The sequence below is a fragment of the Daldinia caldariorum genome (assembly GCF_022478825.1).
Source record: "Daldinia caldariorum strain CBS 122874 unplaced genomic scaffold F4812scaffold_12, whole genome shotgun sequence".
NCBI classification, from domain to species: Eukaryota; Fungi; Ascomycota; class Sordariomycetes; order Xylariales; family Hypoxylaceae; genus Daldinia; species Daldinia caldariorum.
In genome coordinates, this window is record NW_025953048.1 from 86,888 (window position 1) to 114,586 (window position 27,699).

The 27,699-nt window shown below is 47.5% G+C and overlaps 6 protein-coding genes across 6 annotated transcripts; 3 read left to right on the forward strand and 3 right to left on the reverse strand.

The window, feature by feature from the left end:
- Positions 1 to 97: 97 nt before the first annotated feature.
- Positions 98 to 2,076, forward strand: F4812DRAFT_433602 (cytochrome P450). The gene is made up of 2 exons (XM_047934651.1): positions 98 to 1,749; positions 1,848 to 2,076. The coding sequence occupies exons 1-2, from the start codon at positions 580 to 582 to the stop codon at positions 1,989 to 1,991; spliced, it is 1,314 nt and encodes a 437-aa protein (XP_047788624.1). The 5' UTR covers positions 98 to 579; the 3' UTR covers positions 1,992 to 2,076.
- A 1,899-nt stretch (positions 2,077 to 3,975) lies between these two features.
- On the reverse strand, positions 3,976 to 6,414 carry F4812DRAFT_74559 (putative O-methyltransferase). Its single transcript, XM_047939377.1, has 5 exons — positions 5,871 to 6,414; positions 5,573 to 5,756; positions 5,386 to 5,515; positions 5,197 to 5,320; positions 3,976 to 4,848 (listed from the first exon to the last, which is right to left on the reverse strand). Exons 2-5 carry the CDS (start codon positions 5,744 to 5,746, stop codon positions 4,062 to 4,064), a joined length of 1,215 nt encoding a protein of 404 aa, XP_047788625.1. The 5' UTR covers positions 5,747 to 5,756; positions 5,871 to 6,414; the 3' UTR covers positions 3,976 to 4,061.
- Positions 6,415 to 6,969: 555 nt separating this feature from the next.
- Positions 6,970 to 8,420, reverse strand: F4812DRAFT_460584 (uncharacterized protein; the record flags this gene model as incomplete). Its single annotated transcript, XM_047937712.1, has 5 exons — positions 6,970 to 7,265; positions 7,330 to 7,397; positions 7,474 to 7,850; positions 7,912 to 8,010; positions 8,079 to 8,420. 5 exons carry the CDS (start codon positions 8,418 to 8,420, stop codon positions 6,970 to 6,972), a joined length of 1,182 nt encoding a protein of 393 aa, XP_047788626.1.
- A 666-nt stretch (positions 8,421 to 9,086) lies between these two features.
- On the forward strand, positions 9,087 to 11,625 carry F4812DRAFT_73996 (putative alcohol oxidase). Its single transcript, XM_047939375.1, has 4 exons — positions 9,087 to 9,323; positions 9,386 to 9,729; positions 9,780 to 10,573; positions 10,641 to 11,625. Exons 1-4 carry the CDS (start codon positions 9,263 to 9,265, stop codon positions 11,236 to 11,238), a joined length of 1,797 nt encoding a protein of 598 aa, XP_047788627.1. The 5' UTR covers positions 9,087 to 9,262; the 3' UTR covers positions 11,239 to 11,625.
- A 990-nt stretch (positions 11,626 to 12,615) lies between these two features.
- F4812DRAFT_74015 (acetyl-CoA synthetase-like protein) lies at positions 12,616 to 16,683 on the reverse strand. The gene is made up of 2 exons (XM_047939376.1): positions 16,072 to 16,683; positions 12,616 to 16,001 (listed from the first exon to the last, which is right to left on the reverse strand). Exons 1-2 carry the CDS (start codon positions 16,360 to 16,362, stop codon positions 12,960 to 12,962), a joined length of 3,333 nt encoding a protein of 1,110 aa, XP_047788628.1. The 5' UTR covers positions 16,363 to 16,683; the 3' UTR covers positions 12,616 to 12,959.
- Positions 16,684 to 16,699: 16 nt separating this feature from the next.
- On the forward strand, positions 16,700 to 18,871 carry F4812DRAFT_433622 (uncharacterized protein). The gene is made up of 6 exons (XM_047934652.1): positions 16,700 to 17,193; positions 17,265 to 17,369; positions 17,441 to 17,823; positions 17,884 to 17,948; positions 18,007 to 18,574; positions 18,643 to 18,871. Exons 1-5 carry the CDS (start codon positions 17,041 to 17,043, stop codon positions 18,240 to 18,242), a joined length of 942 nt encoding a protein of 313 aa, XP_047788629.1. The 5' UTR covers positions 16,700 to 17,040; the 3' UTR covers positions 18,243 to 18,574; positions 18,643 to 18,871.
- Positions 18,872 to 27,699: the final 8,828 nt, after the last annotated feature.

The following is a 27,699-nucleotide window of genomic DNA, read 5'->3' on the forward strand; positions in this document are numbered from 1 at the left end:
GCTCCATTATTATCTTCCTCTTGGGACCTACACGTTGGTTGTGTGGGGGAATCCACCTCTGCAGGCTAGGTACCTAAAGTGAATGGTTCGATGAATAGCTCGGATCATGATATTACAATAGTATGTTCGTGTTTTTTCAGACCTTAATGATTTGGCCAATGATAGTATTAATAAAAATGACCTAGACACCAACCAAACCCGAGAAAAAAAATCATACACGAAGTTAGCTCATCATCAGTTATGCCCTCATTACTGCTACGATGAGTGCCGTCGTAAGCTTAAACCTTGTGTATTACGGGCTTGCTCTCGTTCTAGGAGCTATCTGTTTCGCTGTCATAGAATTCTTTAGGCCTGTCGACTCGAAATTACTATCCAGCAAGAGACGATGGAGAATGCCACCAGGGCCACCAGGCCAGCCAGTCGTGGGAAATCTACTGCAGATGTTCCAAGCTCGACGCAGTGCTCAGGCTCTCAACGAATGGGTGAGTACAACTGCTGCTAGTCTAGAGACAACAATTTGCTTTTTCTCAATACGTATCTAAACTATCCTAGCTTAATTCCCTGAGAGCGTATGGCGAGATGGCGACGCTACACATGGGCTCCCGAACTTGGGTTGTCCTGAACTCAGAACGGGTCGTGTCCGAGCTCATCGCCAAACGCGGGAAGATCACGAACGAGAGGCCTCATATGCCGATTGCGAGCGATCTCGTTAGCAATAGCAAACGCACCGTAATCAGACAAGAAGCAGAGTGGAAAGAGGGACGCAGAGTAATGCACCAATTGCTTAGCGGCTCGAACCTCAAAGTATACGCCGGCATGCAGGAGCTCGAAAGCATCGATCTTCTTCGCCTGTATCTCCAACAGCCAAACTTATGGTACGCTCACAACTATCGCTATTCGACGTCGGTTCTCCACAGGGTTGTCATGGGTTACCCTCTAAACAAGCCGAAGGCTCAACTCGACGATTACCAGCGAGTCACGATCGAGTTCGTGAAGAGCATCAACGAGAGCTTTGTGGATTTCTTCCCGGCCTTCAGCAAGCTTCCTCACTTCCTACAACCGTGGCGAAAGTACTGGGCGGACATGGGCGCATTCCACCGTCGCGTGTTCCAAGAATGGTGGGACCCTGTTCGGACGGCTGTGAAAAACGGCTCAGCACCGCCCTCTTTCGTCCGCGACGTCCTTCTGCACCCGGAAGTCAGGTTCACAGGCGACGACGAGGAGGCCATGTACCTAGCCACATCCGTGATGGCGGCGGGTGGGGACAACACTCGTATGAGCATCAACACGTTCGTCATGGCCATGATCTCGCGGCCGGGGGCCCAGGAACGTGCGCAGCGCGAGGTCGACCGGGTCTGCACAGACGCGGACGGCAAGACGCTCAGACTTCCCCAGATGACCGATCTACCCGCGATGCCATACATAGCCGCCATGATTAAGGAGGTCTTGCGCTGGCGCCCGACCGTCCCCATCATCCCGCCCCACCAGCTCACCGAGGACCTCGAGTTCGACGGCTATCGCATCCCCGCCGGCACCAGCTTCCTGATCAACTCGATCGCGCTGTCCCACGAGTTCGACGACCCGAACGAGTTCCAGCCCGAGCGGTGGATTGACGGCTCGGAATCGAACGCTACGGCTAACTTCTGGGGGTTCGGCGGGGGTCGCAGGATTTGCGTGGGCTGGAAAGTCGCCCAGCAGGCTCTGTTCCTCGCATTTGCCCGTTTGATATACTGTTTCGATTTAACGCCGGTTCGTATAAACCCCTGATCCCTGAAATTAGATGCTGGTCTGCCTACGTAAGGTGGCTAACTAGTTAACGTTACAATACTGACATGTACAACTCATAGAACGGCCCTGTCGACGATAGGAGACTAAACCACCAGACCGTCGATGAGCCATTCCCAGTGAAGGCTACCGTTCGCAGTGCCGAACATGCGGCGCTTATCGAGCGGGAAGCATCCAAGTATGAGGCACAATTCTCTCAATTCTAAATACTATGTACTAGTTTAGATAGTCAACAGGGTTCTCAGAGCACCTAGTCCATATCTCAGAGTACCTAAGCTTTGTAGCATGACGTGTAAATCTAGACCCTGTTCCAAAAAAAAAAAAAAAAAAAAAAATAGACACCTAACGCCTAATTCCTAATGCATTCATTCGTTCATTTCCCCATCTTTCTCTTCGAAAACAGCGCTCAAACGACAACAACACTCTAAGGACCTAGTCCAAAATAAAATAGACTTGGTGTGCGCGATAATACCTACCTAACAGCAGCGCCAAACCGTATGATCCTTTTACTCAATGTGTTACGTACACCCAAAGGGATGCCGTTGATAGGTTAGGTTAGGTACAATAGCTAACATACACTTTACACGCTACTGGCTGTGGCTTGAAGGATTTGACCTGCATAAACGTTAGACAAGCGGAATGTTACCCCACCAAGGTTGTCAGCAGTTTGTATTGTACAACCAACTGCTTTCCACTAGGTTAGGTAATTGAGATTTTTTTTTTTCCCGCATAAGACCAGACTCAAAATGGTATTCCGAGAAATCAAGAGTTGATGATCTTCTTACTGCTGTGCTGTTATCCTTCTTTGTTTATCACTCTGTCTCCTCGCTCGTATGGTTGTTGTTTGTATGTATGTACCTATGTATGTAGGAACGAATACTGTTCGTCACACCTGCATCCTTGGTAGGGAGGCTGGGTGAAGTCCGAAATTGGGACGGGTTTGGTTCAATTCTGTTCTTGAGTGGAGAAGACTAGGTATGTTACCTACGGCCACGATGCAACAACACTTGGCCGATTACGTGTTAAACTATTCCGTAATAGCTTTTCTTTTGTACTTTGGTAGGTTATTGCCGCAACCTTAGTTACTAAAGGTTAGGTACCTACCTAACTACTATCTTCCCGAAACGTATAGTCCCCTAGCCAATAGCGTTCAACGAGAACTTGGAATATACCCAATTAGGAAGGCACCGTTACGTCTGAGCCAATCAAAATCTTAACTGACTAGGGGGTTTGCCTTTTTCATGGCCTGCGCTACCGGAATTGCCTTGTTAGTATCATAAACCTGGCAGGGTCCGTCTGTTGGTTGTTGGTAATATTAGTACGTACGCGCTGTTCGGTCCGCATGCCCCCTTGCGTCACTAGGTTGTATTCCTTGCAGCCGCATTCCGTTCCTCGTACCACAAACGGACTCCAATGGATCCCAGGGTTTATTGTTATACGCAAGGTTGTCCTGCAGGTAATGCAATATTGTTGCAAGAGTACCTGCCAAGCGTTCACCATACTACTATGTAGACCTATAACCGTGGAGGGGTTGGCTATCAAGCTACACTTAACCTAAACTAGTATTGCTCACGACGTCTTTTCAAGTTCCGTTACTTGAGTTAGGAGCATTTTAAAAATATAGGATCTACCTAACTTCAAAATGCCTATTCCATTTGTGCAAAAGCGTAACTGTACATCCCCGGCATAGGTAGGCCCAGAATCTAGTACTCCAAGCTAGTACTATACCCCTCAATCATTAGCTTGTTCTTTCAGATTTACCGTGCTATACAATCCATCTAGTTCATCTAGTTAGAACCTAAAGCTACCTCCCTAAGATACCTAACTATAAGGAATCAGTCAGAACTTTCTTTTCCCCCATTAACTTAGGTAACTAACTACCTGTGTGAGGCAAGGACTACCTAGGTAGTTTATCTATAAATATTTTCAATCTAAGAGGAGACTTAAATTCATAACTTGCATTGATTTCATTCAAACGAGCAGACCTAAGTAGCTTGAGATCAGTGTCCCATGTTAATAGAGGGGACACATGTAATCCGAGGTATGTAGGTATGTACATCGAACCACAGCACACATCGCTGTGCCAATAAATGGTTTTCTTCATAGCACTACCTTGTAGTTACCCAGGATCCTTGCGCACAAACTGCCGATATATCCATTCATCTTACGATCGGCGATTAGGTTGTCACCATTTACTACTAGTTGCAAACCGCGGTCCGCTTGAAGAAGTTCAAGTTTCCTCAAAGATTACCTAAGGTTAGGTAGATAGATAGATTTCACGATTGTGACTCGTCCACCTCGGCCTCGACCAAGCTCTCCTGGCCAGACTCGTAGGTGTAGATCTTAACAAGCCTGAACCCTGCCTTTTTTAGTAGCTCGACTAGGTGCGCTTCGGTCCGCTCCTGGATGGCCGCAAGTATCAGCATCACATGGTCCATGGAGGTGATCGGCCAGCCGGCCTTTTGGGGGGGCACCACGATCTCGTTGATGAGCAGCCTGGAGTAGCCCGGCTTCATGGCGGGCCTCAGCTGCCGCAGTATCTTGACGCAGTCGTCGTCGCTCCAGTTGTGGAGGATCGAGTGGAGATGGTACGCACGGGCGTGCTTGACGGGCTGGGCGGTGAAAAAGTCGTGCGAGAGCGCCTCGAAAACGCCGCCGTCCTTTTCGGAAAGGCTGGAAATCACCGCCTCCCGGTCCTGCAAGATGAGCTTGCCAGGGAGCTGCGGGTGCTTCTCCCGGAGCTCATGCAAGTCATGGCCCTTGCCCCCGCCGACGTCCACGAGGAGGACATCGCTGTACTCGGGGTTGAATCCCTCGACGAGACGCTCAGACACGGGATAGAATCCGGGGTCGACCCAGGATGGCTTCCCGGACCGATAAGCTGACATGTAATTATTGAATGCCTGAAGGTAAGGGGGAGTCTTGTCCAACCAAGCGAACGCAGTTAGGTCTGTTTTGTGCGCTGCTTGGAATGGGCCATCTGTTACGCTTGTTGGCAGCGCATAATTGGTGTTTCTGAGGTACTCGGGTAAGTGTTGGAACGATGGGCGAGCAACATCGTAGCTATAGTGGAAGTTAGTTATCCCGTAAATTATACAGGGAAAAAAAGAAGGGTAGAACAGGGGAGGGGGGGAAGGGGGGCAAGCAGGATGTCAGGAGTCTCACTTGAGACTCCTTGGGAACAAAGGAGATGATAGGAACAAAGGAGATGATAGGAACAAAGGAGATGATAGGAACAAAGGAGATGATAGGAACAAAGAGGATGTTTGTATGTAGCTCTGGCTTCAGAGCTACCTTATTTAGAGTTCCTTGGGAAACAATTCGTTGTTTCCCCTACCATATGCTCTACGACGTGACATAGGAACTCTTAGAAGAGTAAGAAATCTTATGTGATATATGAATGTCACTAACAGGAATAAGATGCCGTCTCTATATCTGGGCTCCGAAAGAGCGTCTGACAGCGTGGTATTGGAGTACGTATTCTCGCTTTTCTCATTGATTACGTTCATGGCAGCGAGATGCCTCATGATTCGTACTGATCATTCATAATTCGTCAGCTCTTCTTGCGCTTACGTTAGGTGAGACATGGGCCGGCTTTACAAATCAGGTTCTCATCTGCGCTGGTCTTTAGCGCAAGCTCCTTCGCAGTAATACCAGCTTCGCCACTCTCTTTCAAGTGATCGAATATCTTGAGATCGATTGCCGTGCGGCAGTTGGCCGCCTTAGCTGGCTGAAGGGGTTATATTAGCGAAGTTCCATCTTCACATATGCTGAAACAAGAACTTACTTCAGCCCATCCCATTCGCATGATAGACTCGCTAGGCAACTCTAACTTGGAAATCAGGTCATAGCTGAGGCTCATGAGCTTCTCGCGGGCGCCTGGCGTGTTCGCCTTGTATGAAGCGCCAGCTGTTTGAAGCTGCGAGAGAATGGTATCAACCTGGGATGGATCCTGGGCCATTTTCGTTATGCTAGGATATGCTATGATGGAATTAAGTGAGTTCCTATGAGTTCTGATATTGACAAACAAATATTTAGGTATTGTTCTAGTTGTTTGAGACTTTACATAAATAGTAAATACCTACCTAAGTGGGTAAGTGCCGTATCCAGGTTAGATTCGGTACCTATTTAGTAGAATCAAATATCGTCAAGGGCTCTCTACATAGTATGTAGGATGGTTACAATATAGGTATTTTAGCGTGGCCAAATGCATGGCTGCACGGCTGCATGGCTGCATGGTAGAATACCGATAACCATTTTGGTCCATATCAACTAATGAAAGGGTGCGCGCGAAAGGTGAACGCCGCCTTCATGCATCTAAGATAGAGAGATATGATATTCATATACGATTACCATATTCTTTAAGACGTATAAGCGCACATGATCTATATAGTTGTAAGATAACGCCGAAGGATAATCGGCCTAAAGCTTACTTTAGTTAAGACGTATCCACTACCTACCTCCCAGGACTCAGGAGGTAACTATGGTGAAAAGAGCTACGGGTTAGTGAGGTTACTATGTAGTACTTGGTTGCTGATGGCGCAGTCAGATACCTGTCGAAGGTTGCAACTTGCAAGAGAGCCCAGATCCATGCCCGACCCGGCCAACCTGGCTGCTTGCGCCAGCTTAACCACTCGTTTTTTCTTCCCCTGTCTCTTTCATCTCTTGAGCTTCCTGAGACGTCTAGACTCGAAAGAATAGAGAAAGGCACAGGTAATTAGATGCTACTTTAGAACCCGAGAACGAAGTGTTGCTAAGATAGGTAGGTAGAGGTAGGTACCTAATGATTCAGCACTTATTAATTTTAGGTAGGTACCTAGGTATCTATCTTAGATTTGTTGAGAATTCCTGGTAAACCTAACCACGGCCGTTGTCCCCATGTGCCGTGGAGATCAACGTCATGCCATCGCCAAAGCAGTAAGAACCATTCTGTATAGAGTTCAAAATAGGAACAAGTCTGTGAGGTAGTGGGTATATCATGTAAACAAAAAAAAAAAAAAAGCTATAGCTAGTGTTCGTTAGTCTGTTCGCTGGGTATCCTATATTTACACAAGTGCGAATATTTTTACATGGGCGTTTCGAAGTCGCAAGGTAGTAACTTTTAAATAGTTTCGCCCCCAAATTCTTGGCATTTGTAGATCTTAACAGTTTTCCGATATCGTAGATCCAAGATGCCGCGATTTTTCAGTCGTCTATTCGAACCCAAGCCCCGTTTCTAAGCTCATGTCGGGTAAGTTCGACTTCGTCGGTTATGTGGACCCCAGGTCCATGGATCGCACCGCCCCCAGAAACCGATATGCTGGCGCTATGAAGTTGTGATGATACCTGCCCGCCTTTTGTTCGGCCGTATGGCAGCGAACTTCTCACTGTAGAACTTGCAATGTACCGCCGGAAAAGTGGTCCATATGTTGGAATCGAAGCTGCGAGGATACCAACGAGGAGCTCGGCAGCAGATACGAATCCTGGACGGACGTTATCCCCTTAAGAAGAGATTAGACATTTGCGATTCAACAGAAATATAATGTTGTTCCGAGTTAGACTTACAGCTTACATCTGCTGTCGAACTCACGACCAGACTATATGCCAACCTGACCACGCTGACGATGCAAGCACTGTAGACAAGAGAGAATGTTAGAACGTGGTCATTTATCAGAAAAAAAATATATCGACCAAATAATCATATCTTACCTGCTGCCCGTGGCGAAAATGAAAACCAGCTGGATCCTCTTGTTCTTCGTGACTTGTAATCGCAAGATCATAGGAATAGGTAGAGCAAGGATGACGAAGTCCGTTATAACGTTGATCACACCAGCGACAAGAACCAGCACCCCATAGTTGATGCAAAATCCGCCTTCAATAGACGTATCCCAAGAAAATTCGATCGGAGTACACTGGAATATCGATACGACGGTTGCCGAGATGCACCAGGCAGCGACGAATGCAGACACTAACCAAAGAGAAATTTGGAATCGCCTGGAAGAGAAAATTGAGCCGTAGAAGCTTAGAATGCTGAATTTTATGAAGCCTATGCAGACGTAGTAGAAGACTTCGAGGATGATGCCCCACTGGATCGGTGTTAGTTAGTTACCTGTTAGTTTGGACTCGGAATATTTATTCGCAACTGACAATACGGAGTTTCCTCGCATCCGTAATGAAGAGGATATGTTTCCCTAGTCCGTACACTGCCCCTAGCGAGAAGCTGACAAGAGCACCGATATAAGCGATCTTTAACGAAATAAAGAGTTAGTCTTTAAAAATTCTTCGTAGAAGATTTCGAATTGGGTTATACGTACCCAGGCTATCGTCATTAACCAGTCGCTTGTTTTTAACGCTATGTGGCCGTGTGCTACATAGCGCGCCCAGAATCGAAGAAGTAGGACAAAAACGGAAGCGACTCCAGTTACTATGCAGCATGCATATATGTTGGCTACAAGACTGTCATCCTTATGCTCCAACATATAGGCTATGTCCTCTTCCGTTAATGGTTTCGCCATGTTGGACTGAAAGACAAGGACGACGACGACGACGACAACGATAACAGATTGGAGTCGACGTCCAAAGTCCGATGATGGCTGATAATATCGAGGTGAGACGGGATACTCTTTCAAAAGTAGATTACTCGGGGGGAAGCGCATGTTACATAAGAAGAGATACCGAAAAGGCCAATAGCAAGTCTTAAGTCAGCTTACGGACTAGCTGGGCGGGATGATGGTGGATGATGGCGGATGATGAGGATGGCATCACATAGCCAGGTTTCATCGCTGCAGAAAATTGTCATGTCAGGTACCTATTCAGGTTTAGGTATTAAAGGCTTATAGGACTAAAAATGAGTTTGCTCAACGATGTAACGGTTTACAGGATTCAACTCCATCAGTACCCATACCGCGTGCGATAGGAATATGCCTACCTAACCCCTAACCTATGGGAGGAGACCTATAAGAATCTATGGGCCAGGTACCCACGTGTATATCTATTTGAGGAAAATTCATTGCTGTTGGCCTTTTTGTTGGTTGGCGTCGTCGAAGTGGGTAAAAAATAAGCCGAATAAAGCAACTGTAACTCTGTTAGAAATATATTTGCACACCTTGCAGCCGGGGGAAAAAAAGGTGGCAATGAAGGTGACATGTAAAATAAATGTTAACTAAATAAATTCTGAACTTCCATTTAAATGCGGAAAGTTGCGTAAGTTAATTTGCATTTAAGATTCTTACCTCCGTACGAAGTATTCTATCAGTAAAATCCTCCCTCTTACTCCCAATATCTTAAGTTCCAACCCATCTTATAATCCTCACTGGGACTACGTAATTGGTGTTGGCTAAGCTTAAAGTCGATCATTGCTTTTATTTACCTAGGGACCCTCCCACTGTCATACTAGGATCTTGGTAACCTACCTTACTTAACTACCTGACCTACCCTTAGGTATCTATTATTAGAGTTATTCATTGCTGTTTCTATTCATCAAACACCGGGTCTCAATATGCCGTTATACACTCAGCTACCCGATACTATCCAAGAGGTGGATGTGATCGTCGCTGGAGGTATGATTGAAGCCATTCGCAGATCTTTAACGGGGAATTAAGTCAATTGACAAGGAATGTAGGTGGTACTGCCGGCTGTATCGTTGCGTCTAGACTCGCGGACAAAGACCCCAACTTGAGTATCTTGGTCATTGAAAGTGGACCGAACAACTATAATGAGACTCTTATCATTCACCCGGCCTTTTTCTTCGCCAACTTGGCGCCTGGATCAAAATCGGTCGCATTCAAAGTGGGCAACAAGTCTGAGCATCTCGCCGGCCGAGAAATCGTTGTTCCTACAGCCAATATCCTTGGCGGTGGTTCTTCCGTGAACTTCTCGCTATACAGCCGAGCTCAACGTACCGACCTCGACTCTTGGCAGACCCCCGGATGGTCTGCAGACGAACTACTGCCATACATGAAAAGGGTATCTTAAGCGTCTCTCGCATGGATGTTCTAAAAAGCTAAAGGTTGCAGATTGAAACATATCAAGGTCCGGACTCGAAAGGTCTACATGGCACTGATGGCCCAATTGTCGTTTCCAGTGGCTCGTACCGCGCCAAACGAATCGAAGATGACTTCCTCGACGCCCTGAAGGAGGTCGGCTACCCCGAAGTTGAGGATATGAACGATCTGGATACCTGCAACGGCGCGCAGCGTGCCATGCGCTACGTCGCCCCAGACGGAATGAGGCAAGACGTTGCTCATTCATACCTTCACCCCAGACTTAGGGACGGAAAGCACCCTAATCTCCACGTTCTCGTCGAGTCTACAGTGGTGCGACTTGTACTCGAAAACGACCGCGCTGTAGGCGTCATTTACCGACCGAACTCTGCGTCATCCGCCGCCGAGGATCGAACTATCAAAGCCAAGAAGCAGGTCGTCCTCTCTGCTGGGGCTTTCGGCACTCCAGCTATCCTAGAAAGGTCTGGAATCGGCAACCCTGAGATATTGAAGAAAGCAGGTGTGCAGCCCGTCGTGGATCTTCCTGGCGTTGGAATCGGTTACGAAGATCATCATATCGTCGGATACCCCTACCGGTCGAGCTTGAACCCGGACGAATCCCACGATGCGATCAACGGTGGTCGATTCGATATGGAAGACCCCGAGACCCGTAAGCTTCTGGGCTGGAACGCCGCAGACATTACCTGCAAGCTTCGGCCGACGGAGAGCGACGTTGCCGCGTTGGGTCCCGACTTCCAGAAGGTGTGGGAGAAAGAATGGAAGCATAACCCGAACAAACCCATGATAGTCATGGCAGCCTACAATGCGTAAGTCAAAAAGAGGAGAAAAAAAAAGTCGCCGATATATTGCTGTTACGATTCTAACAATAGCTAGCTTCCCCGGAGTACCCATTGGCCTCCCCGTCGCGCAATACTTCGGCCACAACATATTCACACCTTACCCCTTCTCGCGCGGCCACGTGCACATCACGGGGCCGAACCTAGAAGACAAGATCGACTTCGAGTCCGGCTTCTTCGCGGATGACGGGGAGATCGACATCAAGATGTGCCGGTGGGCGTACAAGGTGCAGCGGGAGATCGCGCGGCGCCGGAGCGTGTACCGGGGCGAGGTAGCGCGGGGCCACCCAGCGTTCGCGGCGTCGTCGCAGGCGGCGATCGTCGAGACGGAAGGGCCCCTCCCCGCGCCCGTCCGCAACATCGAGTACACGGCGGAGGACGACGCGGCCATCGACCGGTTCCTGCGCGAGAACGTCCAGACCACCTGGCACTCGCTCGGCACCTGCAAGATGAACCGGCGCGAGGACCTCGGCGTCGTCGACGCGAGCTTGAACGTCTACGGCGTCGGCGCCCTCAAGATCGCTGACCTCAGCATCTTGCCCCGCAATATCGGCGCGCACGCCGCGAATACGGCTATGGTCATCGGCGAGAAGGCCGCCGACCTGGTCGCCGACGAGCTAGGGCTCGCGCAGTAAGTACCTAGGTACCTACCTAAGTGAGAAAAAAAAAGGGGGGGGGGACAACTTTAGGTACATGCGATAATGCGCCTAGGCTTTAGCTACAGCACATCTTAGGTACAATACCTTTAGATTAGGTAGTTGGTTGTTGTTAATCAACACACTGCGTTAGAGGTGCAACTAACTAAACCAACCAACATACTATGTACCTAACTTACTGTCTTTTAATTGTGATGGCGCGATATACATTAGCTACCTAAACTACTTGGCTTTGATAACCGGGTGTTGGAATCCTACTGGTACTCTACGTTGCTTTGCATAAACTGTAGTCTTGTCTGTAAGGTTACCATTCCGGGTGCCTGCCCCCTTCCCCTCCCTGTAATAGAAGAATCATTATGATTGTTGTTGCTACCACCTCGGAGATGCGATGAAACTCCAGCGGATAATTCCGAAGCGGATTGATTTTGTAAGGGGTTGGGTGGTGTTTGTAAATTACCTATGCGACGTGCATACTGACGATACCTCGGTTTACTTGAATTGGGTACCTACCAAGGTAGATACCTGGGTAAGGACCTAAGGTAAATATTGACTTGTCTAGATAGGTACCTTAACCAATATATATTTTGTTATTCGTACGCACTCGGTGACGGTTCTTGTAGGTAATAGCACTACTAGTATGAGGTTATATCAATCTTCATTAAGATGATTGCCTTACCTTACGTATCTAATTTATTCTCCTGTACAGAAATAAGCTAACCATTTTTTTTTAAAAAAAAAGGGGGGGGTTTCCACTAACTACTATGACCGCATTGTATCTCTTTATTATTCCGCGAAAGGTATGTGGTAGGTAGTAGCCATTGGCCTACCGTAACAGGTATTCTCCAATCGAATATTCCTAACCTAATTCCTACGACCATCCGTCCATCGTCCATCCAATCCATACATCCTCGTGCGACGGAAAGCTGAAAACATTTTGAAGCACTGCAACTGCAACCCAACCTCGCTGCCTCGACGAGTTTAGTGTGACTTTCTAGAAAATTGCGCCGTTGCATCTCGTCATATCGCTTAAGCTGGTATTCGCTTATGAGGTACCTAATGTGTCTTTGCCCTATCCTGTCCTGCTCCTGTGCCTTACACCATTACAACCTCACCCCGCATATACTATCTGCCAATAGGGTGTCCGAAGTGGGAACTTCGGAAGCGACTTTTTTGACGCAGGCTGAGCTTGCATGTGCGTGTACTTTGTATAGTGTGTATGTGTATGGTGTTGTATCGAAGGATCGCTGCTAGCCTGGTGTAGGCGGTCATGTTATAGGCAACCCTTTTTTTCTTCCCGAACTAACCGCGATCCTCCGGTTGCATCTCACTATTTCCTACCAAGATAGAAGCTATACTCCGTACGGAATAATCACCTAAAGATGCCATACAGAGATAACAGGTTTCCGTTGTTATATAGTCCGGATAGTGTCCCTAGTTAGTGTAGAACTACCGAAACTATTAACCTAGTAACCTCCCATATCTGGCCCGATTGGCAAATGGATTACTGCCTAGGGTGAAGCTAGCATTATGCATATTTCCATAGTCTATCCTTCGACGTCACGGCGGTAAATCCTCCAAGATCCAGGGCTAAACTCAAATAGTTAAGTTCTGCTTATCCCGGGGTACCTCGTAGGCTCGTACATCTCTCTCCCACGCTGTAGGTACCGATGGCAGACCCGACAAGCATTAATTCCAAATTTCTACTTGTGCCAAAGCCGAACCCACCTCTCCACGTCCTGGCGGCTGATGCTCGCGGTCTGTTGTAACGCGGCGCTTGCGGAGATAGAGTTCTCCATCGCAAATTCGGGGAACACCTTTCCCGCGAGGTAGTCTTCGTAGAAGTCGATCAGTCTTAGCGCCGGGCTAGCATCATCATCGTCGTTTTTGTTGTTGTTGGCTGCGCCCTGTTGATCGTCGGCTTGGCGGGCCTCGAGCTTGTTAGCGGATTGGCGAAGTCGTTGCAGCCACTCCTCGCGGGAGACTACCGAGAGCGGGGTATTGCTGACGCTGACGCTGGCGCTGGAGTTGGTGTTGGCGTTGGCGTTGGCGCTCTCGCGTCGATCCGACCCTAGCTTGTTGTAGTCTTTGGATACTTCCACGATCGCAGGGAGCAGATGAGCCCAGGTCGTGCGCTTTGGGTTCATGAGATGGTAGACTTGAGGACGGCTCAGCTGAAGCTCGTCACTTGATATAGCAGCAGTAGTAGTAGTAGCCCTCTTCAGTAGAATCTCAATTATGGCGTCCGCGAGCACGTCGACGGGAATCCAATCGACATCTTCAACGTCCGTGTCGTACGCCCCTAAGGAGTCCGGAATGGCGCCGAGACGCATAGAGCTAACAATGAGCCGCGGGATCCACTCCTTGGGATTCCATCGTCCCGGGCTGCGAGTTGCACCGCATACCTGACCAATTCGCGCTACTATGACAGGTACGTGTAGCTTTTCCGCGGCGTGTTTGAGCACGCGCTCGGCAACGTACTTGCTCTCTCCATAGCCAGCCGCGGCCGGGACAGACAGGCCATCGAAGATCTCCTCTGGGACCGGTTTTCCAGAGCTGATGGCCAAGTCCATGACGGCACTTATGGAGGACAGGAACATGACCGTCGGACGGTGAGCGCTTCGAAGAGAGAACTTGTATAAGTTCTCGACGCCTGCGAGGTGCTTCGCGAACGCGGGCAAGGGGAGGTTGAAGTCGACGGACCAGGCATTGTGGATGATAAGCGTAGCCGACGAAGATAGGGCCTTGACCAGTTCCGGCTCGAGATCGAAAGTCTCGTGAGACAGGTCGGCTTCGATGAAGTGGACAGTTTTTGGAAACTCCGTGGGCAGTTGAGGGTCAACTTGTGCGTTATTGATGCGCTGCCTTGAGGCCGAGTCGGGGCCACGATTTAAACAATAGATAGTACCAATGCGATCATTCTCCATGAGCGCCCGTAGGATGTAAGCCCCTATAGAACCTGTTGTTCCCGTCACAATACAGACATGAGAAGTAATTTCACCTTGCTGTCCACTTGTCGCCTGGGACTGAGTCCCAGCTAAATCGTCGATACGGCGTGTGAAGAGATCTATGGTTTCTTCCAGGCTTTCTCTACTCTTATCCTTCTCGCCTGCGTGATGAACATGTCCTTTAGCTGCTCTCTGGATTGCTTTGGCCAATCCGATAGGCGTAGGGTTCGAATAGATTGTAACCGGTTTCAGATTCTCGACATTGGTTTTCGACCTAAGGTTTCGGCATAACCGTAAGATCTGAAGGGAGTCAATACCGCGAGCCAAGAGATCGTCATTTATTCCTATTCCGTGAAGTGTCGTAGATTCTTCGCAGGCGTCGCGCACCGCGGCGAGTACGGCCTCTAGATCATCCAAATCGATTTGACTGTCCACCTTGGTAGAAGACCCGACGTCCGTAGATTCGAATTCTTTATACAGTTTGTTGATTTCTTCGGTGTAGAGATCGAGGGTGGCCTTTCTCATCATAGTGCCCTTAGGTGTTCGTAGAAACGGTTTCTCGGGCTTCGAAAATATGACGTGCGTTGCTGCTATCCTAGCATGCGACGGTGCTTCCTGGTTGGCTTGTTCGATCGTCTGCCATAACTTCTTAACCCATTCTTCCCTATCCTCGTGTGACAGCGCCCTTTTGTCCTTAAGCTCTATAAGCACTCCGGCCTCAAATCGCTGGTTTCCGAATACCACTGCTCCTTCGATATCCAGGTGCTTGCTCAAGTGACTTTCATATGAAACGGGGTTTGTCTTTTCGCCGTTGAGGAAGACAATAATGTCGTCTGCCCGTGATGCATGCGCCCACATGCCAGGGATCGTAGGGTGCTGCTTAAATAGGTCACCAGTGTGGAACTTGCTTTGCTCTGGGTATCTGTCAAAGACAGGCTGGTAGGGTAGGGTGGCCTCCGACTTCTCTATGACAAGTTCGAAAGTATCCTCGGTCAGAGGCTCAAGCACGGCGCCAATTGTAGGATGGAATCCCATATACTCCCAGTCCTTCGCCTTGTCCAGCTCGTTCGGATATATAATTGGGAGCCCTCCGGTTTCGCTTGATCCTAAAAAGCTCGCCAGTCGGAGCTTCTTTGCGATGATGTCTCCCAGCACTTTCGGTAGGGCCCCTCCAGCAAATACAATCATCTTGAGTCGAGAAGCAATCTCATCCAACATCGCCTCGTCTTTAGCTAGTGCTTCCAAGGTAAACGGTGCCGTCATCGCCCAATCGGCTTCTACATTGCGTGAGATAGCTAAGAGGCTCTCGACCGAAGGGGGACCTAGCCATGATGGGATGACCACAACACAGCGGTTATAAATGGCGTTGATAATGCCAAGCTGGACACCTCCGGGGTGGAAAAGAGGAAGTACGAGAATATGCGTATTATGGCCCATGTAAGATGATAAGGGCGTATAGCCACTTGGAGGCTCAAGCAAGATCGTCCTGGCTATTCGCAGAACAAATTCGTGAGTATAGATGCACGGTTTTGGGATTCCAGTGGTGCCAGAAGTATGGCAGACGAAGCACCCATCCCGTTTGGCCTTCTCCAGGGTCGCCTGGTAGAGATACGGCTCATGAGGATGGTTAAGAAGATGTTCCATTTCAGCCATCTGCAACACCCGCATCTCTCTCTTCTGCAAGATTTCATCTACGGCGGGGGGTTTCGCCCCGGACACGATGATCTTGTTACATTCTAGATTTTCTAGTAGCGACAAGTGCGCCACCACAGTGTTGCGGGGACTGGTAAGAAATATCTAGGTAGGTATGAACATGTTAGCATCAGACTGGTAAACTTCAGTTCTTAGACTCTTGGGTTATCCCAACCTTATATCCTGCCTTGATAGCGCCTATAAAGGCGAAGACGTAACGAAAGTCATTAGGCCCGATATACGCGATGGTAGGCGTGCGCACTGGATCCCCCCGCCCAACTTCGTCCTCCAGCCATCGCGCCACTCCATTTATAGCATTGGCTAGTTGACGATATGTGACATCTTTAAACCCGGCATCATAGTTTGACGGATCAGCTGGATATTTTCCATAGAGCGACTCTGGTTCCGTCGCAGCAATCTCATCGACGAGGTCGGGTAGAAGTTTAGGGTCCTCTGGGTGAGCCATCGTTTTGTTTTATATCGCGCCTCTTCCTTGTTAAGATATCGGCGGGGGATGATATACTAAGAGGTAGACTTCACTACCCAACTGCGGATTCGGGTTCGCAACTTGTCTCAGATGCCGGTAGGCTAAAGCCGACGTACTATCGGCACCTATGCGGCCTATCTGATCCTTTTCCTTGTTGTAGGATCCTAATTACATACCGGTGGCGAGCACTAACGTACGATCCTGCACAAAAAGGCCAGGCACATTTACCTACCTAAAATAACGTAGCCAAGAATTATAAGCCGTGGGAGCCGTGGGGCACTACCTGCCTAGGTTGAGGTATATATTATATTAGGTACCTGGTATTATATATTACACTGCGAATCAGCTTACACACTAAATCCACATGATGAATCTTATGATACTAACGATAATAATATCATCAATACAATCCTTCTTGCATTTGCTTCATATTTGTAAATACCTACCTCTATGGTGGCTTAGATTTAGATAGGTCTTCTCCGAACTATTCCTAATTTTTATTTTATTTTATTGATTTTTGTTTTCTTTTGCATAATACCCTTTTCTCCCCCCCCCCCCCCCCCCCCATAATGCAAAATTAATAACTGTCAACAAGATGTCGCGATAGCCTTAATCTGTTTATTTTCATGTTTGCGCGTTTCTGCTTTTCTCGTCGCCATGTCCGAATCACCTAGCTTAGGCCCTTTTTTTGAGCGCATAAACATAGCCTTTATCACGGTTGCAGCTGTCTCGTTTGCATTGAGGGCATATGTACGGATATTTCTTATAAAAGCGTTTGGGCAAGATGATTATTGGATGACAGCTGCATTGGTAGGTTTCTTCCAAGTGCCGCAGACTGCAGCCCCCAATGTGACGAATCACTGGAACTAAGAGAATGCTAGGGAGTTTATATAGCCAACACCACACTCGCTATTCTAGGTGCGAAGTATGGGTCGGGACAACACATATGGCATTTGGATGACGAGCAAATCGAAATGGCCCTAAAGGTTGGCAATGATGTTCTATGCTGCTCCTCAGGAAGCTTACCTGGTTACCTGGTTTACTAACGACGAAATAGTTCACATACCTGACTGAGATAACGTACGGAACTACGATGATACTTACCAAGATGTCTATTGCAGCATTCCTGTTACGAGTAACACCGGATCGCATCCATCGAAGGATAATATATGTTGCCGCAGGCTTCACCTGCGCTGCCGGCTTGACGTTAGTGTTCATCGTCATGTTTCAATGCAAACCAGTATGGTCATTCTGGGATAAAAAAGGACCTGGGTCATGTTTGCCCACAGACGCGATTCTCACCAGCACCTACGTCTATAGCGCCTTCGCCATCCTGACTGATTTTACCTTCACGTTTCTGCCCATGTACCTCATCTGGAAACTCCAAATGGACATGAAGACCAAGCTAGTTCTCGTGCCGATCATGGGCATGGCGTTCATGTGAGTACATGACACGCTGCAGGTCTAGTTAGCGATCATCCTGGCTAACGAGTTCCAAAGGGCAAGTCTTGCTGTTATCATTCGTCTCCCTTACGTTCAGGACTTCAAGAAGGAAGATTTCCTGTGTAAGTTCATGTTGCCAACTCATCCCTCCTTACCGAAACGTTTGCTGACCGACGCCAGATTCCACCACCCACTTTGGGGTGTGGTCAGCAGTCGAGCAGAGTCTGGCGATCACGGCGGGTAGCTTAGCTACGCTCCGCCCGCTGCTGCGCAAAGCAACCGGCCGTTTCAAGACCTTACTGCCGTCCTTATGGAATAGCGTAGATGCCGCAACGCCCCATAGTATCGACTCTGGAACGGCGCAACTCACCACCAACAGGCCCGAGGGGTACAAACTTCAAAGTCGAAATCCGTAACTAACTCATTCATGCTGTTGATCTCCCTTTCTTCGGTCCCTTTCGTGATTCGTGACTTCCATTCCCTGGATTATCGAAAGGACAGTTCAACTGGGTAGGGCGTTTGCTTGTCTTCTGTCAGCGAAGAAGTATTCAAGGCCGACGCGGGTTTATGAGTTTATGACACCAGCTGTCAAGAACGAGCCATTGGGATGATAGAAACGCATTGTCGATCGCATTCCTTCGACCTAACGTGGTATCAAGAGCAGACTGCACCACCTTATCGTGGCTTCCCACCTCCCACGTAATTGTAGTATTAGGTAGAGGCGAAGTCCAAGTAACGTTGGATTAGGGTGAGTGGGCGTCCCGTATTACTTCTCGCGCTAAAGATTATTAATACGTAGTGAGCACAAGAGAACAGACTCCATTGCGGCCGTGCAAAAAAAAGATGATCCCCTACCTACCTACATTGGGGGTCATAACACACGGGCCTTCTCTCATGGCGGATTGTCAGATCCTGACAAGGTCCCTAGTCTAGGATCTCAACGGCCGAATAACCCCATCAATACACAACACAAAACACGTAAGCGGATATTAAATTATGTACTATGTATGACGGAGAATTTGCAGACGCCCAATATCTTTTTTTTGTTCCAACCCTAGCGTCTAGTGGTAGTGTACCGCAGCAAACCTCGACGTATCCCGCACCAATCCCCATCCACACGTCGGCCCTACAGCAATCAGGTCTTCGTCGGCGTGGCTCTTGCTAGGTTAGGAAACATTACAGGCGCTTACCTTACCTTACCTTACACCCCGTCAGGCACTTACAATGCACTATTATTCCTCCGATTTTCCGATGGAACGCGCTTCTTCTTAACGCGACTTGTAAAGGGGGGTATACGTCAAGGCGGTGAGGCTTAGACTTAAGGTTTTCCCTTCCTCCCTCGCCGCAGGCTTCCGTCATGGCTGCTGATATGTATGAAGCACGAGGAGGGGAACGGGTATGTAAGAGCGAATATCGGACCGGTCATCTTTTTGGGTCCGGGGATATCAACCACGCGACGTTACTTCGTTTCTTCTGCCGGTATCTTCGGAAGAAGGAGCACACTCCGGCGTCCCATGTTATTATTTTCCATACGGCGGCTCGGACCCATCCGTCGTGCATGGCATAACTACTAACTAGGTAACTACATACATACTACACCAACTGAACATGGGCATGGGCATAGGCATAGACGGGCGCAAGAAGAAAAGATATCCACATCTACCGCATGCCATTCCCATGAAACGGAGACATGGGTGATGAGCTTACCATGGATTCGCCCAAAATAAAGATCTTACTCTAGAAGCTATGGAGCCCCCTTCCCTACTACTGGGGGCGTCAACCAAAACCAAGCCCTAGATGTCGATGCTTATCCCCTGAGCTGTCTAAGTCGCACGCAAATTGCCGTGTGGTATATTAGTGGGACGGTATCTGGGCTGGGCAGGATCCTCAGAATAATAGTGAATACGAATTCAAACGTGGCAATAGTGTCTGATCTGATTTGGGTAGGATAGAGGCAACCTATCTCCCCTAGGACCAGGTAGAACAACCTTAATAAACAGAATCCCCTTATTATAGAAATGGGCTCCCTCTTTTAAGCACCGGGTAGAACCGTATTCGTACGTCGAATTTCCAGATATAGCATAGAGATCTCTGATACGGTTAGGTATACGATATATGTATCTCATATTTCGCTAAATTTAGGTGCTTAAAGTAATAGGAGTTACAGACAAGATTGTACACGGGCTCAAGATAGGACTTGTAGTGACAAGAACACCTGGCACTGCACTTAGTTGGTACACTGTCACCATCGTTCCCGTCGAGGTCGGTACAACGCAGTACAAACCAACTCGTCTTTGGCTACTTCCATTAACTACCTACCCCCTATGTAGTTGCAGTCTCAGACTAGCCAGTCAGGTACTTACTGACATAGTGTATAAGTTCAATCTCACCGTGATTTTCAAACCCCCTTAGTTTAGGTACGGGCTTAAACACATAATCAGATAAAACACCGATGTGTGGTATTTTGTGGGTTGGCTATGCCATAGTGCGAAAATATGTACCTACGAATAGCCTATCTCAACAACCTTCTTGAGGACTACCCCCTTTTGCATTTTGGTACCAGTACGATAGACTCACTATGTATTGTTTCTTCCCATGAAAGGGGGAATACCTACATGGTGCCAGGGCAGGTCTCCATAGCCAAGAGTAAGAAAGGCAGCTAGATGCTCTGGCACCGTACGAGCCCAACCAATTCCTCTAATCATCAAAGCCCTACATACCTACCTAGGTAGTGTGTATCACATCCAATACAGATGGGGGGCTTCTCAACTGCCGGTCAGGGGGGAACAACTAGCGACGGGGAACAAAGCCTGTCTCCTCGGAAAGCATTGAACCTAGTAGCTCTTAGAACGACCGGCAATCAAGGTCTTGGCAATACTAATTCGCCTCTCTAGGTATTTTGTCGTTGATTGCATTGGGGACAAGGGGAAGACAAAGAGTGACTTTTTACATTGTGTGGGAGGCCGTATTCATCTGATCGATAACAGACAAAGGCCGAGAAGACTCCTGCGGCTGAAAAGTCTTCCGTAGGTGGGAGAGCGCCTCATTCGACAAGGCGAAACCTTATGACCTTTGCCGTACCCAGCTTCTACCTACCCCAGGTTTTAGGGGAAGAAAAAGGAAGGGTCCTTCCCGAATCACGTCCATACATACCAATCGGGGTTTGTAAAGCGGTGAGATGTGATACAAGAAAAAAGTCCGCCATCGTGACATTCTTTTGTCAGACCATAGATGGTTTCTTACCTCAGCCAGGCTCGCAAAACGTGAGCTCTGGGGGAGATCGAACGACAGATTCTACCATGAAAACTCGATTGGAAAAATTTTGCTCCAATTGACGTAATATTGTCGATGTGGAAGAGTAGTTCCGTGGGTTGCAATAGTACCATTATAACTAAAGTGGTACTTCCAAGTAGGCTATTCGAAACGAAGTACCATACCTCCGTTGAAATTTCGGTGATTACCCATCGTACCAAGGCATACAACGCGCCAATGTAGTAGTATATCGTCACGTCGTATGTATATGGTTATGTATATGGTATGAACGGTATCGACGCGTCGAGAACTTGCATAGGTAGCAAGGGCCCAGATGGAATAATATGGTGCATCTCCTGACCAGCTTGCCCTGCAAGGCGACGGTATTATTGGTTCCACGACCAGCTCAGCTCTTCTGCATGAATGCGATAATGGTAGGAAATTTAAGGATTGCCAGCTGGTGATCGAGAAGGCAATATTCAGAAGCAACTAGCCGTGGCCAGATCGGCCACCGGGTGTCGCGCAAAACGCTGGACGACCATCCTAGTTTCCCCCCTTTCCTTGTTTTCTGGGCCGAGTGAGTTAATGGTTTGGGGAGTTTTCACCTCGTACAGCATGTTAGCTTCATAAAAGCGACTAGGTATGAATTACATTGCCGTCGTAGAACCAAAGGTATTATGCCAGGCACATCTTTTTTTTTTCTCCGGAGGCAGTGTACTTGGAACAAAGATTTGACTAATCGTAACGTTCGTCCCGAGGTTCAGGAAAAAATCCCAAAGCAAAAACTAGATGCTAAGGTAACGGATATGTCCGGGTATTCCGGGCTAGTATTCAGATTCTGTCTGCTAGAATAGTTCACTAAGAAGCCATCGTGACTACTGACGAAATACGTCCGAGTGATAGAATGATACCCTTGTATACATACCTTGTAACTAGCCTCCGAGAGGCTGGACAGCCCTAACTATATGGGGAACTTTGGCCCTACGGAACACTAATAGATCAATATTTTATGTACGTGGCCAAGATGTCGGCCCCAGGTATTTTTGCTTACACATTGAGATATCAGCCCTTTTGGGTGGGTTTCTTTGCCTTGATATTCCCACTTGGTGTTCTAACTATACTAACCCTACCAGGGGCTAAACCGGGCTAGGTATTAATGTGTGCTCATTATGTATAATAGCGAGTTTCAGGGCTGTTATGCGTGACATATCTTAATCTGCCCAAGTACCTAACCTCGTAAGCTTGAGTTGTTGTCATAGTTACCCTCGAGTACCTAAGCCGGCGTACCATGTAAGACAGGGGATTTGCCTTAAATATGGCCGGTTGACTTTGACTGGTGGAAGAACGAGTTGAGTACAAAGAAAGTTGAAGAGGCCGTTGAGTTAAACGTCTAAGATGAGAAAGGTCCCGCGGATCTGGAGGAACGATTGCCGTTCCATGGAAGACGAATATGGCGCTCTCTCCGCCAATTGAAAATTGAGTTTACTTAGGTACCTTGAATGACAAGATGCCATGAAGGTGGTAGAGCATGCATGTGTAGTGGAGGATCATTGAACTATTAGGTGGTCCTAATCCCAGTCAGTCTCTTTAGTGGTCCTGGGCTGAGTCCACTACACTGGATGGTGCCGTATTAGGACCAAAGCGTAAGGGACCACCAAAAAAGGACCGCCATGGAAAAATAAAGGAAAATGGAAAATAAAAGACAGAAAAAAAATTAAGATGAAAAATTGAGGGTTCAATACACTAAAAGTTTAGTCAGCTACCTACCCGTAAGTTGGTCACACTAAACAGGCGAACATAGGCAAATCTAAATATAGTTGCGCCGAAGGTTAACCGACGAATCGGCTGCTTGCGCTGGTGTCGTCATGGAAGGTCATGACAGCAAGAACGAATTCGACGAAGCATTTTTCTGTTCTTTCTAGTCTTTCTTCAACCCTTCTACGCCGCTCCACTTCGGTCCCACCACGGCCATGTGGATATGATCTGATGAAGTTTGAGGACCTAGGCATTTATCGATGCATTCCAGAGTTGACCTCTCACGTGGAAATATTCTAAATAATTATTTTTTCTTTGATTTTTTTCTTCCTCGGTACTTTCAGTTTTCCGGTATTGGTGTTTTTTTGAGGAGTAGGCTTTGAAGCAAACGCCCCTCTTTCCCCCCCCCCCAATTTACTTTCACAGTATGAATAATATCTGACCCCCAAAAATTAGACTGCTGAGGGATTTGGGGAATAACATACCTTAAGGTATATACAGCGTAAAATATGGAGACGACATATGTAGCTGTGATTGGGCTGTTCATGTAAGTGGTAGGCAGGCTAGCCATCCAGGGCAAGCAGAATAGTAACCCTCTCGGGCAGTGTACAGACAAGCAGACAAAATAAGGAAAAGTAATAAATGCAATAAATGCGACTGTGTTGCGTGTGTGGCTAGACCCCCAACGCGTTCAAAGCAAGCTGTAAATTCATCATTGTCCTGCATGCAATTAATTACTCACCGCTTCTGGCCACCCTAACTGGTTGACGGCGCGCAGAAACATATTCCAATCCCGTCGAGGTTGACACCAATCCGCGATACGTGGCGCAAAGGACTGATCTTCAGGCTAAGGGATTGAGATGAACAAAAATAGAGCATCTCAAATGAGCCACCCTCGACCACGCGCATGGCTTATGTTGTGCTATGTGCGGGCGAGAAAAGCAGCTCGCCAATAGTCAAGAAAAGCTAAGGAACGAGTAGAACCGAGTCTCCCGACGATATCCTCACGAGATGACCGCAAGATCTTCGGGGGAGCTGCATTCCCGATGAGATGGAATCATGGGTGTGGTGCCGGGCAAGGGACCTAACCGACCCAGACGGTGGATAAACCTGTACAGCGGCAACCGAATGGGGTTAACTACCTAGTCGCCAGCGGTTGAAGGACCTGGCTTATAAACTACCTACCACCTAAGGTAGGTAAGGTATAGTGAGGTTGACCGGCCAATGATCGACGGCAGTGGCACAGAGCCTTCTCCTATATCTCTGCCTGTATTATTGCAGAAAAGGAGGGGATCTCGCAAAAGATAATGAAACGTTGTATTTGGTGAGGATCAGATCTCAGAACGCATATCAGATAAACACAGATGACATGCCGAAAGATGTACATTAGGACGTCAGGGCGTCGGGGCGCAGGGCTTAGAGGCCCGAGTGTACTTTCCCACGCTGTTTGCTGGGTCGCTCATTAGGTATGCGCTCCAGTGAATATCAAGCACATTATCCCCTAACTTGGGACCCTATTAGGTTACCTTAGGTTAGGTAGGTACCTCCTAAGCCAACATCCATGGATGTACCTATTTTGTGGAATACCTAGTTGGTACTGTGCTGACACAATAACCAGCGCCGAAAATGTGTACTTGTGTACCTACTTGTAGTGAAAGTGTTCTCGATCTTTAGCTAATACAGGGTTCATGCTAAAAGAATGCTTCTAAGAATAGGATTGTGCTAACTTGTATCTGGTTAGGCTTAGGCTCGACTAGAGGTAAGTAACCAAGTACCTACGTAGTACACTATCGCTACACTATACATAATATTTCTTGACATACGAAAAGTGTATGAATATTCACAAGCTTATAAGAACCGATGTTTTACCAAATATTATAATAATTTAATATTTATGACTCGTTCAATTTGGAGGGAACTTGGCCATCACCTGCAGTTATTGAATGTTGGCTGGTCTCTTAAGGTACCTAGGTACCTTAAGCATGTATCTTCATTTGGCCCTTGCGTCAATGCCAACGGCACCTCTCCTGTGGCTGAGCTGGCACACAATCATAAATTCATTTGCTCATGAGGACCTATGATATCCTATGGGTTTCCTGGTAGCACTAAAAAAGTTGGCTGGGCTTCAATAAAAATGGCGGCATTTAAAGGGTTGCACGTCACACAGCTGCTATCGTGCGGATAATATATAACTACCTAAAGGTATGTAAGTAGAAAATGTACAGTGTATCTGTACAGATGGAGTATATACATGCATCTCAATGGAGTCGAGCTCAATGATCTGAGCCCTGGATGTTCTGAAGATCGTTGATTATTGGGTCTGGTGCTGCACCTATGGTGTCGGGTCTCGGCATCGATGATCACGTAAACCTCAGCTGCCGGACCCGTTGACATCGACGTCGACCTATCATCTCAGGAGAGCACGAGATCCCCCAGTCCCTTAAGGCGTCAGCGATTTTTTTGACGTTTCTCCCACGCGAGGAAATTGTCAGTCGGGGTTTAACAACAAAAATGAGGCTGTGCTAACGAAAGAGGGTCGTGATAAATTCACCAATCAATCAATGTAAGAAAGACGTCGGAGCAGGTGGGTACTTAAAAAGCAATATGGTTCGATTCCCCCCTTCACCGCTGACCGAGGCGCTTTACTAATTGAGGTCTCTTTCCTCTTCGGAATAGGCTATTACCATGCATAGTATGTTACGTCAAGGAGTGGGGAAAACGTCAGGGACTCAGGGCTCAGGGCTCCGGGGCAAGACAAGGGGGGGTTAAATAAGGGCGGCCGGCTAGGAACCCTTGTCGGTTCACACGTTCCGCGACGAGCCTATTACATAGTAGAATGCCGTCAGAATAGATGTCTTAACACGGGAATCTACAATATGATTTTATTTATAACAATTAGATAGGTTATGAAATTAAGAAGAATACTATCTAATATTGAAAACAATTTGAATTTTACTTTAGTTTTATTTTAGTATTATTTTGTCAAATTATACTTAATAATAAAGCGAAGTCATATTCATAAGAAATTGATCTCTGTGTTAAGTAAATGGTATCTGGGTTTGACTGGGTTGTGCAGTCTACTTCAGATTGGCTCCAAAAATGGACACGAGAAACCGCTGTTTCAGCCAACCGACGTTGAGCCTGTCTCCCTCAGATCGAACTTTGCAGAACACCCCTGTCGAATTCCCCTCATCGACCATGGGAAAAACCATGGCAAAGCCAACGATGATGACTGCACTACCATTTCTACACTAGGTACGCTATAGGAATGTGATGAGCAACGATGGACGAAGAAGCTACTTGCTAAAAAACAGAGCTTATCTTACTATAAATTTATTTGTCTTCTAGCAGACTTTTACTTCCATGTGGAACTCCACAAAGCGGAGATGGGATAGGATTAAGTGCCTAACCTAATAGCAGTAGTAATAGCTTAATAACTAATGCTATCAAACTCCCTTAGCTACCTACCCAAGCCTCCCTAATCTACTGATGCAACTGACAGACCCGAATATCTGCCGGACAAGATAGTATCATTACATCATGCCTCGCCTATTTTTCTCCTTATTTTAACCTGCCGAGGTCTTTCTAAAAAAAATCTCAACGAAAATTAGACAAGGCTCATCTTGGCAAGATGTTAGTATAGCGCTGCTGGCCCCGTCCCCCGAGAATTGTGGATGCTCCGCCCGGAGCGGGACCTAAACGTTCGGGTATATACTCCGTAGGGAGTAGGGATCTGGGCTCTTGTGTGATGATCCAACTTATTAACACCTGTGTCTTTATGACCCAAGTCCGTCGCCAATGCTTGTAAATTGTGGGCCGAAGTAGGATAAGTGGACGGAACTCGGATTCTCTTCTTCTTTTATATTTTCCATCTTCGACATCGAAGAATTCCATACCCGCCCTGGGCTTACCTGATACGTACGTGCCCTCGGGGTTCTTGTCCGTTTGGGATAGCGGTGGCTCGGAGCTGCGCACAGATTAATGCTTTCGCCTTGTGGATCTCATAGCCGGCACTTTCAACCTTTTAAGGAAAATAAGAGAAAAAAATTAAGTTGACATGACGTTGCTAAGACCAATTCTGTTCGATGGTAGACGCGTTTGGTATAGGTAGACAGTTTCTTCCCTGTCAATTGACACAGGGATAGACCATGTCTCCTGATAGAATATGCATAGAACATGCAACACCTGGTTGATATTCGGTGGTGATTTTGGTAGGCGACTCGACTAGAAACAAAATATTGGAGCTAGTTACTTTTCGCGAACTTCGCGATCTTGACTTCATCTCCCGGTATCGGGATTTTTTTATTACCTAGTCCCCTTGTTTCAACTTAAAGGGGCAGAGGGGCAGAGGGGAAGCAAAAGATTTTAGCCACTGGTTCAAGTCAATAATTCTCAAGCCGCAACTCAGGTAAATGGGGCTTGGGTGTCTGTTCTTTTCACCTGAAACCCGCTGTCTCTTTACGTTTAGGCGATTTCTAGGTCAACTCCCCCTTTTAGGTCACGGGCAAGATCCGTATGGTTTACAAAGGAGTTATTTGGTCATAGGTCACGTCTATCTGCTTTGTTTATTAGTTAGCCCGAGTGTTGAAGAAAATTGCACAAAGGTCGGGGGCTTCTTTTTATGATATGTATGGTTGCTGGGTAGCTGGTATGTCCGGTATGTTACTTCATTGATACCTTAAGTACCTACACTAGCTACCTTCTACACGCATGTATAGCACTACTCAGTCATGCCTCGCTAGTTTTTAATATGGTGCAACGGAATTGGACGTGAGAAATTGATTTCCTCCTCCAAACACCGTGGCCTACTGTATCATGTGCGGTCCATGTACCATAAGGGCATTGCTAGTGCGCCGGATGACTTGG